This window comes from Electrona antarctica, assembly GCF_951216825.1.
Source record: "Electrona antarctica genome assembly, chromosome: 23".
NCBI classification, from domain to species: Eukaryota; Metazoa; Chordata; class Actinopteri; order Myctophiformes; family Myctophidae; genus Electrona; species Electrona antarctica.
Window position 1 is genome coordinate 28,869,568 of NC_136804.1, and position 13,386 is coordinate 28,882,953.

General features: G+C 42.2%; 2 protein-coding genes across 2 annotated transcripts in view; both read right to left on the minus strand.

The window, feature by feature from the left end:
- Positions 1-246: 246 nt before the first annotated feature.
- Positions 247-13,386, minus strand: part of LOC306916743 (uncharacterized protein) — a gene marked incomplete at its 3' end in the record, with an annotated part of 106,618 nt that continues 93,478 nt past the window's right edge. The window contains exons 3-7 of the mRNA XM_079494759.1: positions 3,586-3,743; positions 3,193-3,438; positions 2,802-3,016; positions 990-1,114; positions 247-388 (exon numbers count right to left, since the gene is read on the minus strand). Coding sequence (XP_079350885.1) covers positions 247-388; positions 990-1,114; positions 2,802-3,016; positions 3,193-3,438; positions 3,586-3,640 — 783 coding nt within the window. The 5' untranslated portion in view covers positions 3,641-3,743. The remainder of the gene's footprint in view (positions 389-989; positions 1,115-2,801; positions 3,017-3,192; positions 3,439-3,585; positions 3,744-13,386) is intronic.
- Positions 6,685-10,022, minus strand: LOC306916569 (fish-egg lectin-like). Its single transcript, XM_079494490.1, has 5 exons — positions 9,830-10,022; positions 9,445-9,690; positions 9,104-9,315; positions 7,594-7,718; positions 6,685-6,973 (listed from the first exon to the last, which is right to left on the minus strand). The coding sequence occupies exons 1-5, from the start codon at positions 9,882-9,884 to the stop codon at positions 6,832-6,834; spliced, it is 780 nt and encodes a 259-aa protein (XP_079350616.1). The 5' UTR covers positions 9,885-10,022; the 3' UTR covers positions 6,685-6,831.

Sequence of the window (13,386 nt, forward strand, 5' to 3'; positions counted from 1 at the left end):
TGTAAGGCACCAGGTGGACAAGGATTACCTGACAAAGGTTGGCAGGGGCATTAACAAATAAAAAGTTCAGAGTTGTGTGTGTTTTTTTAAGATGCATAGAAGTTTATTGAATGATTTATAAGTTTTAATTAAACGCAGGAGAGAGAACAGAGTTTACAGAAAAGACCGGTTACACGGCAAGGAATCATTCCCTACTACCCCCCCCCTAGTAGAAGAGAACAGTAGGTCAGCTGCACAGCGGACACCTCATGCAGTGGCCTTCATGATGACTCCAGTGGTGGACACACCATAAATGGTACCGAGATCATAGGAGACTTGTTTCATGGTCCCCAAGCAGGGAATGAAGTTCCAACCACTCCCTTGCGGAAGTACTTTGGTAATGCCAGTTCTGTTAGGAGTAGGACACAATATAGATGTATAAACATTACAGTCACATATGATATGGTATTGGTTACATGGAGGTACTGTAACACTTGAAGCCAATGTATAAGAAGCCGTGTCCACAGAAAGCATTTTTTAAAGTAGAATTTCATGCTAGAAGGCTTCCTTGCCTTTCGTTGTAGTTGTTAGGTCCGCACCAAAGTGGTCCAGGTGTTATTTTGTGCAAAAACGCATTATTGGCTATTTCCCCTACCCCACCATAAGCCCTCAATGGGGCGCTGGGTTTTAGTGCAAGCTCCATCCACTTGCATGGAGCTCGCAAAGTCTCGCGATAGACGAGACTTCACGCTTTGCGGCTAGAACACAGCAACGGCGTTAAAGTGTGAGGCTACACATACTGTCGACATTATGAAGAGAGGATTTTCGAGCGATGGAAATAAGCGAATTAGGACTAAAACCCAGCGCCCCATTGAGGGCTTATGGTAGACAAATGAACCCTGACCCAAATAAAAACTATAAAACAATGGCGGCTTAAATACATTAAGATTTCAGTGTTCACAAAAAAAGGGAAAGACACCGTGACCGAGTAAATTATGGCTCAGACTAACCTTTCGTAAACGTGACCGTCACCGTTTACCCCAAAGGCGTTGCCGTCAGTCCCCACCTCAATCATTTTGAGTGATCCTGAAATGTGCTTCCATCCTGAGAATGAACAGGTGGCTGCAGACCTGAGCTATATAAAAAAAGAGAAACACAACATCAGCATTTAGTACTCATCTTCATAGCCCAAAGAATGCCATTGTGCAGATTATGTTATAAATTCATGTAGCAGAACTGTATGAGGGAAACATTATTTCCAACTGATTACTATAGAGGGTATGCGCATGCGGTATGCATAAAGTAAATGGGAAATCGAGTGGCAAAATGACTCCGCAAAGTGAGTTTAAAGTCGTTTAATGCAATCAGATTTTGCAATCAGTCTTTTCTGATTGGATGTATGGGCTGTCAAGGCCAGAAAGTAGTTTTTTTTGCCACTTAGGCCTCATTCACACGTATCAAACACCAATCAAGCAAATGTTTGGTCGTGTTTTTGTTTTTTTAGGCCACCACAATGCTTTTCCAATGGGAGTCACATGGTTTGACCAAACATTTTTGTTTGATGGGGGGGAGGGGCAGAACACCACCAGCAATCAGCAATCAAACACAAATGTTTGATCAAACCATGTGACTCCCATTGGAAAAGCATTGTGGTGGCCCAAAAAAACGATTTACTTGATTGGTGTTTGGTACGTGTGAATGAGGCCTCAGTAGGCATAACGTCTGGGTACGATGATGATGTCACGCGCATACAGTACCCTCTATTACATCTTAATAATCGATTATCTTGATGTCTTGTTACTTTGTGTTAATATTTTATATACTATTGGCATTATTGTGTTTCCTGTTGCTTTTTAAATGTTATTTTTTTGTGGCTTTCACCTTTATTTTATATTTTTTATGGAGAGACGGACAGTAGGCTGACAGGAAATGTGGAGAGAGATGGGGGGATGACATGCAGTAAAGCGTATATCTTTTCTACGTTCGAGGTGGAAGATTCATGCTGGATAGTCTGCGGCGCGAGGTTACTCCGTGGTGGGAAATAAATAAATAATACGATATATAATACAAGAGAATGAATGACAGCTTGGCACGCGCGACAGTAACTTTTATTTTTGTAGAAGAGGCAAACTAATATTGTTTATGCCGTTGGCCTGTTTATTTGTATACATGTGTAAACTCGAAACATTATTGTTTTTTTTAACAAAAAGGTATTTTCCCTTGATCTTTATCTTTTTTAGTATCATAGTATTAGAACACAGCCAAATCAAATCATAGTACATAGGCCTACATATTCAATCAATTATTCAATCAAAGCATACGGCACAAACAATATTAGTTTGCCTCTTCTACTTCTGCACAGAAATTGTGTTATTTTTACTTATTTTGTTTCATGCATCCTAATCATTGTCATTGTATAATTGTATTTCCTTTGCTTGATGTAAAAGCACATTTAATTACCTTGTTGGTGAAACGGGCTATAGGCCTAAAATTACGTTGCCTTCATTGTAAAGTGCTTTGGATAACGTTGCTATGGAAATTACCATTTCCATATAGTATTATTTACTCTTGAAATCACTTTTTAAAAGTTCATTAGCCTATGGCTCAGGATTGACTATTGACCAGTTATTGCAAAGCTATTGCATTTAGTTTGGCGGTGTGGCTCGCTCATGTGATAATACAGATTACCTGTACAACACAATCTGAGATCACAGATATCACTGATATCCCTTACCCTGACCGCTAATGCTGTACTTGCTTGTACAGCTAGTTAGTTAGTTATTTAGTTAGTTAGTAATTATTTGTAAACCCCCAAATCTTACCGGGTTGAAGTAGATTGCGTCTCCGCTGTTGGCTCCCCAGCATCCATATGGGCCACAGCTGAAGTACTTCAGTCTTCCTCCTACCTCCTTCCATGACACAGCGCTATGACCATTGAAGCCCATTGTGTAAACACTCAGGAGACAGTAAATCTGGTTGGCTGCATTAACTCCCACCACAAAACCATCGCCTCCAGCATCAATCTGTATCAAGCTTCCTAAAGGCAATGATAAAAAAACGAGAAGAGATTAAGTACGGTGCAATAGTGGTGTCAATAAACAGTCCAACATTACATCTCCCAGGATTGTTTGCAAATGTGATGACTTATCAAATTATTTCTAATTACGATTTGATGTACAGAGATGGAGCTGAAGTTGAAAATGTTTTGTTTACCTGGAACTTCTGCCCAGCTGCCACCCACATATTTGTAGATGTGGTCTGAAGCATCAATCCCCCATATCCCTGCTTCTCCCACTGAGACATGCTTCAGGTTGGCATATGGCAGTGCTTTCCAGTAATCGCCACTCAGAGAATAGGCTTGCCCGTTTGTGTCTGTAGCAACCGCTTGTCCCAGGCTGACATCAACCTGCGCTGGCAATGCCTCGTTCAGCAATGGGCCCTGGGTGCATCTCCAACCACCTGGGAGGAATACAACATCATGATAATTACCATTGGATGAAAAATCTGAACCAAATAATGTACTTCATATAACGTATTCAAAAGTCAAAGATTGAAAATGCATGTTGACAGGAGATGTAGAGAGTTGACTTGAAGTCAGTGACTTACCCTGACAGAGAGCCAGCTGAGCCAGCACCAGCAAGAAGACTGCAGTAGCTCTCATGATGTCTCAGTTGCTCTGCCTTTCTGCCTCTCTTCTCTAAGAGCTGCTGTCTCTTCAGATTGATGTGGCCCTTATATATCATGGTATCCTCCCATCCAACCATCTTGACAAGAGATTTGACTTATCAGAACTGGTGTACGTTACAAATAGCACAATAGAATGAGTAAACAAAGTTACTTTATATCATGGACTTGAAAAAACATCTTTAACCCATTTAGGCCTGCAGAAAAGATTCTACAAATGTCTTCTAAATCCTGATGTTTCTATGTCAGTCGTTCTCAAACATTTTCATGTCAAGGACCCCCAGAAGAAATATATCTCTGCTGTTGGGAGGAAACCTCATAACTCCAAAATGTTTTTTTCAGGAAATAAATAAAACCTTATATTTTTAAAACAAAGCAATACTGCCTCATCAAAGTTGGTGTTGTAACTTTATATATTCTCAATTACTTCCATGAGAGGGGGAGAGGTGGTGGAGTTAGCTGCTTTAGCAGACAGTTTGAGGGTCCATCAATGGAGTTAAGAGGTTTTGTCCAAAGCACTTTTTACTACTTTCCATTGGTTCAATATTTTCGGTTTCCTCGCGACAGCAACGTCATGAAATTGGCCGTTGACCCCCATCTGAAAATATGTTGTTCCAGGTTTCTCTACAAGCTCATAGCGCGGTGCCGGTGCACTCGGTGCCACGCTACGAGCTTGTAGATCTGCTATTTTTCAATAGCTAAAGTATAACATAATGCTTAAAACACCAACAGGGGTTCCCGTCCAGAATGGGTTAAAATAGGGTCAGAGCATCAGAAATGCAACACTGGTTGCTTACCACCTATTGTGCTATTTGTAACGTACACCAGTTCTGATATGTCAACTTACGGGAAGGTATCTTAGTTTTTTGACAACACAACTTCCTGGCTGACAAGAAAAGGTTTTCTCGGAAAAAAGGGTTTTTTCGGAAATCGGAGCCGATCATGTAATTGCAAATTGCATGCGTTTACTATTTTCAGGGTCTATGGAAGTAGCCTGATTGAAGAGCTGCGTTTAATTTCAATGTACAGCACATGTTCACGTGGCATGGGTTTCTATATGGGCCACATGGTTCGGGAACGGTTGGTTCCCAAAGCTGCTGTATACTCACAGTCACAATATGTTGGATCTTTCTGGAGGCAAGTGATACACAAAGCAGAATGGTTTACGAGCACCTGTAGGCTGTAGCATTAGTGGCGTGCAGACATTTAGGTCACATTCACACCAGAAAGCTTTACTGCGATTAAAACAAATCCTGCTGCGCATTGTACGAAAGTTCGCTTTGTTTGGCGGCAGGTGTGAAGGCTCATTCGAATCCTAATGCACAGCAAAAAAACGTATTCTACTCCGCCCAAAAACAGGGGTTTCGCTTCGCTTCCAATCGCACTTGATTTCGATTCGGTGCAGGTGGGAATGCAATCCGCAGCAAATAAAGGAAATGAAGCAAACGATGTGGCGGGTGAGGACTCGGAGCTGAACACAGTTGGAGACGGAGAAGGCATATTTTACGCAGCGCAAAGATGTCCCGTTACCGTGGATAGACGTGGTCGAATGAGGAGACTTTAGCCCTGATGAGGACGAGTACATTAATCAATTGCTTAAGGAAACACATAAAAACACTGCAGTGTATAGTATAGCCTACAGAATATTCTGTCTGTCTGTCTGTGCATGCCCTAAACATGGAGTGCTGTCACTGTGTGGGGACTGGGGAGTGGGGACTGGGGAGTAGGGACTTTCATCTCGGTAAACATTTTGCGCTGCGGTCTGTTATATCAGTGCACTCAGCGCTGTGCCTCCATGCCCAAAAGAACAGTGCGTGGCTGCGTGCGTAGAGAGAGAGCGAGAGAGGGGGGTGGGGGGGGTCCAGTCCCAGACGGCACAACACATGCACGTTATGAGTATAATTTTATCACCAGAGATTTCACTGTGTAGGCTAGTTTATGAATGAATGAATGGAACACATTGATAAAGGTCTCCCCTGCTGCGTTTCCAATTGCTGCGGATGACAGTGTGAAGGCAAACCGCAGCAAATTAAATATGCAAGAATCCCAATTGCTCCGCCCATTCGCATCGAGTCTACCGAAGTATTAGGTGGGAATGTGACCTTAGAGGGGCAGGTGCTCAAGTGAAAAAGGGCACCTTGTGCAACGAGTGGAAGATAGATTTTGGGGCATAAATAATATATTAGAAGCTTCTTTTTTTAATCAAGAATTGATCAATGTCACCATGGTCCACATACTGTACACTGTACAAAAAAAAACTGTTTCAAAAGTGCACATTGCTGTCCAGAGGGCAAGGGCAGGTGGTGCTCTAGCACCCCCTAGTGTCTATCTGTGCACGCCACTGTGTAGCATGTACTGTAGACGACATACTCATCGACTTGAATCTAATTATACACAGTGTATGTTTTACCCTTAGGAAGAACCTGTTGCTTGAACACACATTTAAATCTAAACCGTGTTTGAAACTTTGAAGTGCACATTGCTGTCCAGAGGGCAAGGGCAGGTGGTGCTCTAGCACCCCCTAGTGTCTATCTGTGCACGCCACTGTGTAGCATGTACTGTAGACGACATACTCATCGACTTGAATCTAACTATACACACCTTAGGAATAACCTGTTGCTTGAACACACATTTAAATCTACACCGTGTTTGAAACTTTGACCTCGATGACCTGACTGGCTTCCTTGTTTGTTTTTTTCTTCTTTCCCCTCTTTTTTATTAAGATTTGTTTTTGGCTTTTGTGCCTTTATTGATAGTTACAGTGATCTCGGATTATGTGTCATGCTTGTGCAGATAATCTGTCGTATCAAAACACAAATATGGCCAAACTGAATGCATTGCAATACGAGTGTCCAAATGAAAAGTTCATATTTTTGTAAGGCACCAGGCAGACAAGGATTACCTGACAAAGGTTGGCAGGGGCAGTAAAAAAATAGAGTTCAGAGTTGTGTGTTTTTTTTTATGATACATAGAAGTTTATTGAATGATTTATACGTTTTAATTAAACGCAGGAGAGAGAACAGAGTTTACAGAAAAGACCGGTTACACGGCAAGGAATCATTCCCTACTACCCCCCCCAAAATGTGTGATCATCTGATAATGTATCTTCATTTTTTTTATTTGATTGTTAGTAGAAGAGAACAGTAGGTCAGCTGCACAGCGGACACCTCATGCAGTGGCCTTCATGATGACTCCAGTGGTGGACACACCATAAATGGTACCGAGATCATAGGAGACTTGTTTCATGGTCCCCAAGCAGGGAATGAAGTTCCAACCACTCCCTTGCGGAAGGTCTTTGGTAATGCCAGTTCTGTTAGGAGTAGGACACAATATAGATGTATAAACATTACAGTCACATATGATATGGTATTGGTTACATGGAGGTACTGTAACACTTGAAGCCAATGTATAAGAAGCCGTGTCCACAGAAAGCAGAGAATTTCATGCTAGAAGGCTTCCTTACCTTTCGTTGTAGTTGTTAGGTCCGCACCAAAGTGGTCCAGGTGTTATTTTGTGCAAAAACGCATTATTGGCTATTTCCCCTACCCCACCATAAGCCCTCAATGGGGCGCTGGGTTTTAGTGCAAGCTCCATCCACTTGCATGGAGCTCGCAAAGTCTCGCAAAGTCTCGCGATAGACGAGACTTCACGCTTTGCGGCTAGAACACAGCAACGGCGTTACTATGGAGTAAAGTGTGAGGCTACACATACTGTCGACATTATGAAGAGAGGAAAAAAATTGATTTTCGAGCGATGGAAATAAGCGAATTAGGACTAAAACCCAGTGCCCCATTGAGGGCTTATGGTAGACAAATGAACCCTGACCCAAATAAAAACTATAAAACAATGGCGGCTTAAATACATTAAGATTTCAGTGTTCACAAAAAAGGGAAAGACACCGTGACCGAGTAAATTATGGCTCAGACTAACCTTTGGTAAACGCGACCGTTACGGTTCACCCCAAAGGCGTTGCCGTCACTCCCCACCTCAATCATTTTGAGTTTTCCCCAAATGCGCTTCCATCCTGAGAATGAACAGGTGTCTGCAGACGTGAGCTATTTAAAAAGACAAACACATCATCAGCATTTAGTACTCATCTTCACAGCCCAAAGAATGCCATTGTGCAGATTATGTTATAAATTCATGTACTGTAGCAGAACTTTATGAGGGAAACATTATTTCCAACGATGATTACTATTACATCTTGTGTGAATAATTGATTATCTTTTATGTCTTGTTACTTTGTGTTAATCTTTTCTATACTATTGGCCTTATGTGATATTATGTTACAGTACGTTATATGCTACGTTATATGTTATTTTTAGCCTACTTATTTTGTTTCATGCATCCTAATGTCATTGTATAATTATTGTGTTTCCTTTGCTTGATGTAAAAGCACATTTAATTACCTTGTTGGTAAAACGGGCTATAGGCCTAAAATTGCGTTGCCTTCATTGTAAAGTGCTTTGGATAACGTTGCTAGTATTACTCTTGAAATCGCGTTTTCAGCTCAGGTTATTGCAAAGCTATTGCATTTAGTTTGGCGCTGTGGCTCTGCTCATGTGATATTACAGATTACCTGTACAACACAATCTGAGATCACAATCACAATGCATGTCATATATTTGGGTGGGATCTCTGTCGGTTTTCTGCTCCATACAGTATGTAAAGTGTCTTGAGACAATCACATGATCATTACAATCCATAAATCACCTTATAATCACAGAATCACCCATAACAAAACTAGATACCACATATCATAGCACACCCATTACAGAACTAAATGCCACAGGGAGGAGGCCAGGGAGGTCGACTGGTGGAGGGAATTTGAACGCTGACATCTGAACAACCACTGTCAGCTAGCATGTAGAGTGTGTCAGCTAGCATGTAGAGTGTGTGAGCTAGCATGTAGAGTGAACACAGAGTAGTGACTGCTTAAAAGGACCACCTGATTGTATTGGCGCGAGCAAGTTAGATTGCAGCCAATGAGAAACAGACTGATTAGTGGGACTATATATTAATTAACTATTTAGCGAATGAATGGGGGGTCCGGGGAGAGGCAATTAGAAGTCATTTCCTGCCTTCCATGTCCTAATGAACTATCACTGCGCTCGATTAATTGGAAGGAATTTAAAAAAAACTTTTAAATTATATTGTTTGATAACCCTTACCCTGACCCCACAGGGCCGATTCATACTCCTATTTTAGAGCCGAATAAAAGTCGGTTCGGCTCTGTAGAGCCTACAATGTGAAGTCATTTGAGGTTCGGGGGGGGGGGGGGGGGCTACTGAAAATTTCTGACGAGCCGAAATCATTTCGGCACTACAGCGCCGAAACAGCTGTAAAATAGAAGTATGAATCGGCCCTAATGCTGTACTTGCTTGTACAGCTAGTTAGTTATTTTGTTAGTTAGTAATTATTTGTAACCCCCAAATCTTACCGCGTTGAAGAAGATCATATTTGCGCTGTTGACTCCCCAGCATCCATATGGGCCACAGCTGAAGTACTTCAGTCTTCCTCCTACTTCTGTCCATGACAAGCTATGACCATTGTAGCCCACTGAGTCAGCATTCCGGAGACAGTACACATGGTTGCCTGCATTAACTCCCACCACAAAACCCATGCCTCCAGCATCAATCTGTATCAAGCGTCCTAATAAAGGCAATGATAAAAATAAAAAAAAACATGAAGAGATTAAGTACAGTGCAATAGTGGTGTCAACAAACTATACAAATCATCATATCTCCCAGAATTTATTGCAAATGTGATGATTCATCAAACCTGGAACTAGTGCCCAGCTGCCACCGACATATTTGTAGATGTGGTCTGAAACATCAATCCCCCATATCCCTGCTTCTCCCACTGAGACATGCTTCAGGTTGGCATATGGCAGTGCTTTCCAGTAATGGCCACTCAGGGAATAGGCGTGATGGTTTGTGTCTGTAGCAACCACCCAACCCAGGATGGCATCGACCTGCGCTGCCCGGGATGCCCCGTTCAGCTGATGGCCCGGGGTGCACGTCCAACCTGGGAGGAATACAACATCATGATTAATGACCATTGGATGGAAAATCTGAACCAAATAATGTACTTCACAACGTATTCAAAAGTCAAAGATTGAAAATGCATGTTGACAGGAGATGTTGACTGGAGGTCAGTGACTTACCCTGACAGAGAGCCAGCTGACCCAGCACCAGCAAGAAGACTGCAGTAGCTCTCATGATGTCTCGGTTGCTCTGCCTTTCTGCCTCCCTTCTCTAAGAACTACTGTCTCTTTATATCATGGTCTTGAACCACAAACAAGTATTAAGGGCGGAGCTTACTGATCAAAGGATGAAATGTGTTCCTCACGGATTGGCATAGCCCTCTACCATATTGCAGAGTTTCCTAAAAAGAAAAAACGACTGCACGGTTAAGTCAGAACTACAAAATGTGGTAGAAGAAGAAATTGCAATAACAAAATAAGGGACCATATAAGGAACCTTTGGGCTTGGCCCCTTAATTCTTGCAACATTGCCCACCTATGTGCCAGCCTATCACACACTTCTACTGAGCCACTCATTCATGTCTTCATCACATCCAGACTCCAATACTGCCTCCTATACGGTGTCACAGAACCTTGGTGGTGCCGTGGTGCTGTAGCAGAACTTCTGGTACAGCATGTACAAAACTCTGCTACCCGCCTGCTCACCACAACCCTGATCCAGGGATCACATCACACTAGTCCTCCGTGACCTCCACTGCGGCTCCCAGGCAAACACAGAATACATTTCCAAGATACTGATCACCATCTACATGGCCCTTGACCAGGCTCCCCACTACCTTTCTGAGTTTTCCTACGCTACGCTAGCCTTGCGTAGCCAGCCGAATCTTTGCGTACCTGGAAAAGCACTATATAAATTGCCCTGTATTGCCCATTATTATTATTACTGTTTCCTGTACACAATGCAATACTTGACGCAATGATTTGTGGTGTGTCCTATAAGTCCATGTGGGCTGGGCGCCTTGGGTGCATGACACAATAATAAAGAATCTATCTATCTATCTATCTATCTATCTATCTATCTATCTATCTATCTATCATATTATTATTATTATTAGTAGTAGTAGTAGTAGTAGTAGTAGTAGTAGTGGTAGCAGCAGCAGCAGTAGTACAGTTATAGTGTTATCTTTAATGACCCAAATACATACATCAATTCAACATATCCAAGACTTGAATACACACTATCCTATCCATCTGGTGTGTTCATGCCAAGGAGATGCGTGTGTATCTTGTAATATTAACATTTAGTTAGCTCTCTGGAGAATGAGACTGGATGATTATTGACTCTACAAACATTCCCACAGGCACATCTTGAACTCAGGAACATCTCTCACCATCCTTCCTATCAAAGTCCAAAACCTAAAGCGAGGCTGCTAATTTAGTTCACTTTCTATCAAGGTTTCAACAGTTGCCAGATTCTTAAGCTTCATCTCGAAAATGAACAGGTTCTATCTTGGAAAAAATAGAAAAAACTAATGTACGAATTCCCATCTGGCTTCAGAACATCCTATTCCACTGACTATTTGAACGACCACATCAAACACGAGGTTGATGGCTGGTAAATACTGTGGCATGGTCATGCTGGACCTCCAAAAGGCTTGTGACACTGAAAACCACTCCATACTTACTGATTAATAAGCAAAAAGCAATTGGTTGGATGCAATCCTACCTGGAGGGGAGAACGGATGGTGGAGGTGAACGGAACACTGTACCGTCCCGCTCCCCCTTCCCAGTGAGCTGTGGTGTTCCACAAGGTGGCATACTAGGGCCTTTACTCTTTCCTGTGATAAAATGGCTACCACTGTAATCAAAAAAGTCAACCAAAGAACAAGATTCTTGTAAAGGATCTCCTAACTGGTCAGCAAAAATACTTTGAAGACCCTAACAGGATCCCTCATACAAGGTTTCCTCGACTATGCATGCAGTCGAAGGCTATGCATGCTGTGCTGTATACTCATAGTCACAATATGTTGGATCTTCCTGGGGGCAAGATACACATTACAAAGCAGAATGATTTACCACCACCACCTGTAGCATGTACTGTAGATCATACTCATTGACTTGAATCTAACTACATACACAGTATGTGTGTTTCACCCTCAAGAAGAGCCTGTTGCTTGAACACACATTTTAAATCTAACCCGTGTTTGACCTGGCTGCCTTGTTTTGAGCATATTTGGCTTTTTCATTTGTTTCAGAAGACCATCAGTGGCCAGGGACTGGTCACTGATGGTCTGTCTTCAAATTGCTATTGTACTATTTATTAGTATTCTAAATCAGTTTTCTGAAACTCGTATGTTTCTATATCAGTGGTGCTCGAACTCTTTCATGTGAAGGACCCCCAAAATGTATGTATTTGGCCGCCAACCCCGATCTCAAAATATGTTGTGTCCTTAAAGTGCAACTTATTTTTAACGTATTCAAATAATTGGCCCTCACTAATGCTCATGCTTAAACGGTATTCCATGTACTGTACACGGTCACAACAACAGAGGGAGTTCCACAAACCACGTTCAAACCAGATTTTACAAGGGGTAAAATAAATTTCGCTCCTATGCCACTAAAATGTGGAATGCCCCACCAAACGCCGTTAAGAAATGTGAATCCCTATGTAAATGACCACCCACAGCTATGGGTTATGTGTGGTTTAAACCTGTCCACTAGGTGGCAGAGTTGGCCCATGTCTTTTCTGGGCGCGCCCATGTCCATGTCCAAATGAAAAGTAATTATTTTTTGTAAGGCACCAGCCGGACAAGGATTACCTAACGGTTGGCAGGGGCAGTAAAGAGTTCAGAGTTGTGTTTTTTTTTTAATGATGCATAGAAGTTTATTGAATGATTCATACGTTTATTTGATTGATTAAACACAGGAGAGAGAATTAACATCAGGGTTATACAGAGTTTACAGAAAAGACAGGTTACACGGCAAGGAAACATTCCCTACTACCCCCCCCAAAATGTGTGAATTATTTGATTGTCAGAAGAAGAGAACCATGCCACAGTAAATACTGTGGCATGGTCATGCTGGACCTCCAAAAGGCTTGTGACACTGAAAACCACTCCATACTTACTGATTAATAAGCAAAAAGCAATTGGTTGGATGCAATCCTACCTGGAGGGGAGAACGGATGGTGGAGGTGAACGGAACACTGTACCGTCCCGCTCCCCCTTCCCAGTGAGCTGTGGTGTTCCACAAGGTGGCATACTAGGGCCTTTACTCTTTCCTGTGATAAAATGGCTACCACTGTAATCAAAAAAGTCAACCAAAGAACAAGATTCTTGTAAAGGATCTCCTAACTGGTCAGCAAAAATACTTTGAAGACCCTAACAGGATCCCTCATACAAGGTTTCCTCGACTATGCATGCAGTCGAAGGCTATGCATGCTGTGCTGTATACTCATAGTCACAATATGTTGGATCTTCCTGGGGGCAAGATACACATTACAAAGCAGAATGATTTACCACCACCACCTGTAGCATGTACTGTAGATCATACTCATTGACTTGAATCTAACTACATACACAGTATGTGTGTTTCACCCTCAAGAAGAGCCTGTTGCTTGAACACACATTTTAAATCTAACCCGTGTTTGACCTGGCTGCCTTGTTTTGAGCATATTTGGCTTTTTCATTTGTTTCAGAAGACCATCAGTGGCCAGGGACTGGTCACTGATGGTCTGT

Coding starts and splice junctions, on each gene's coding strand:
- LOC306916569 (XM_079494490.1), bottom strand. CDS start 9,884: ATGAGAGCTACTGCAGTCTTCTTGCTGGTGCTGGGTCAGCTGGCTCTC. Junction 9,691..9,829: donor TCAGCTGGCTCTCTGTCAGG/GTAAGTCACTGA, acceptor TATTCCTCCCAG/GTTGGACGTGCACCCCGGGC. Junction 7,719..9,103: donor ATATGATCTTCTTCAACGCG/GTAAGATTTGGG, acceptor CTTTTTAAATAG/CTCACGTCTGCAGACACCTG.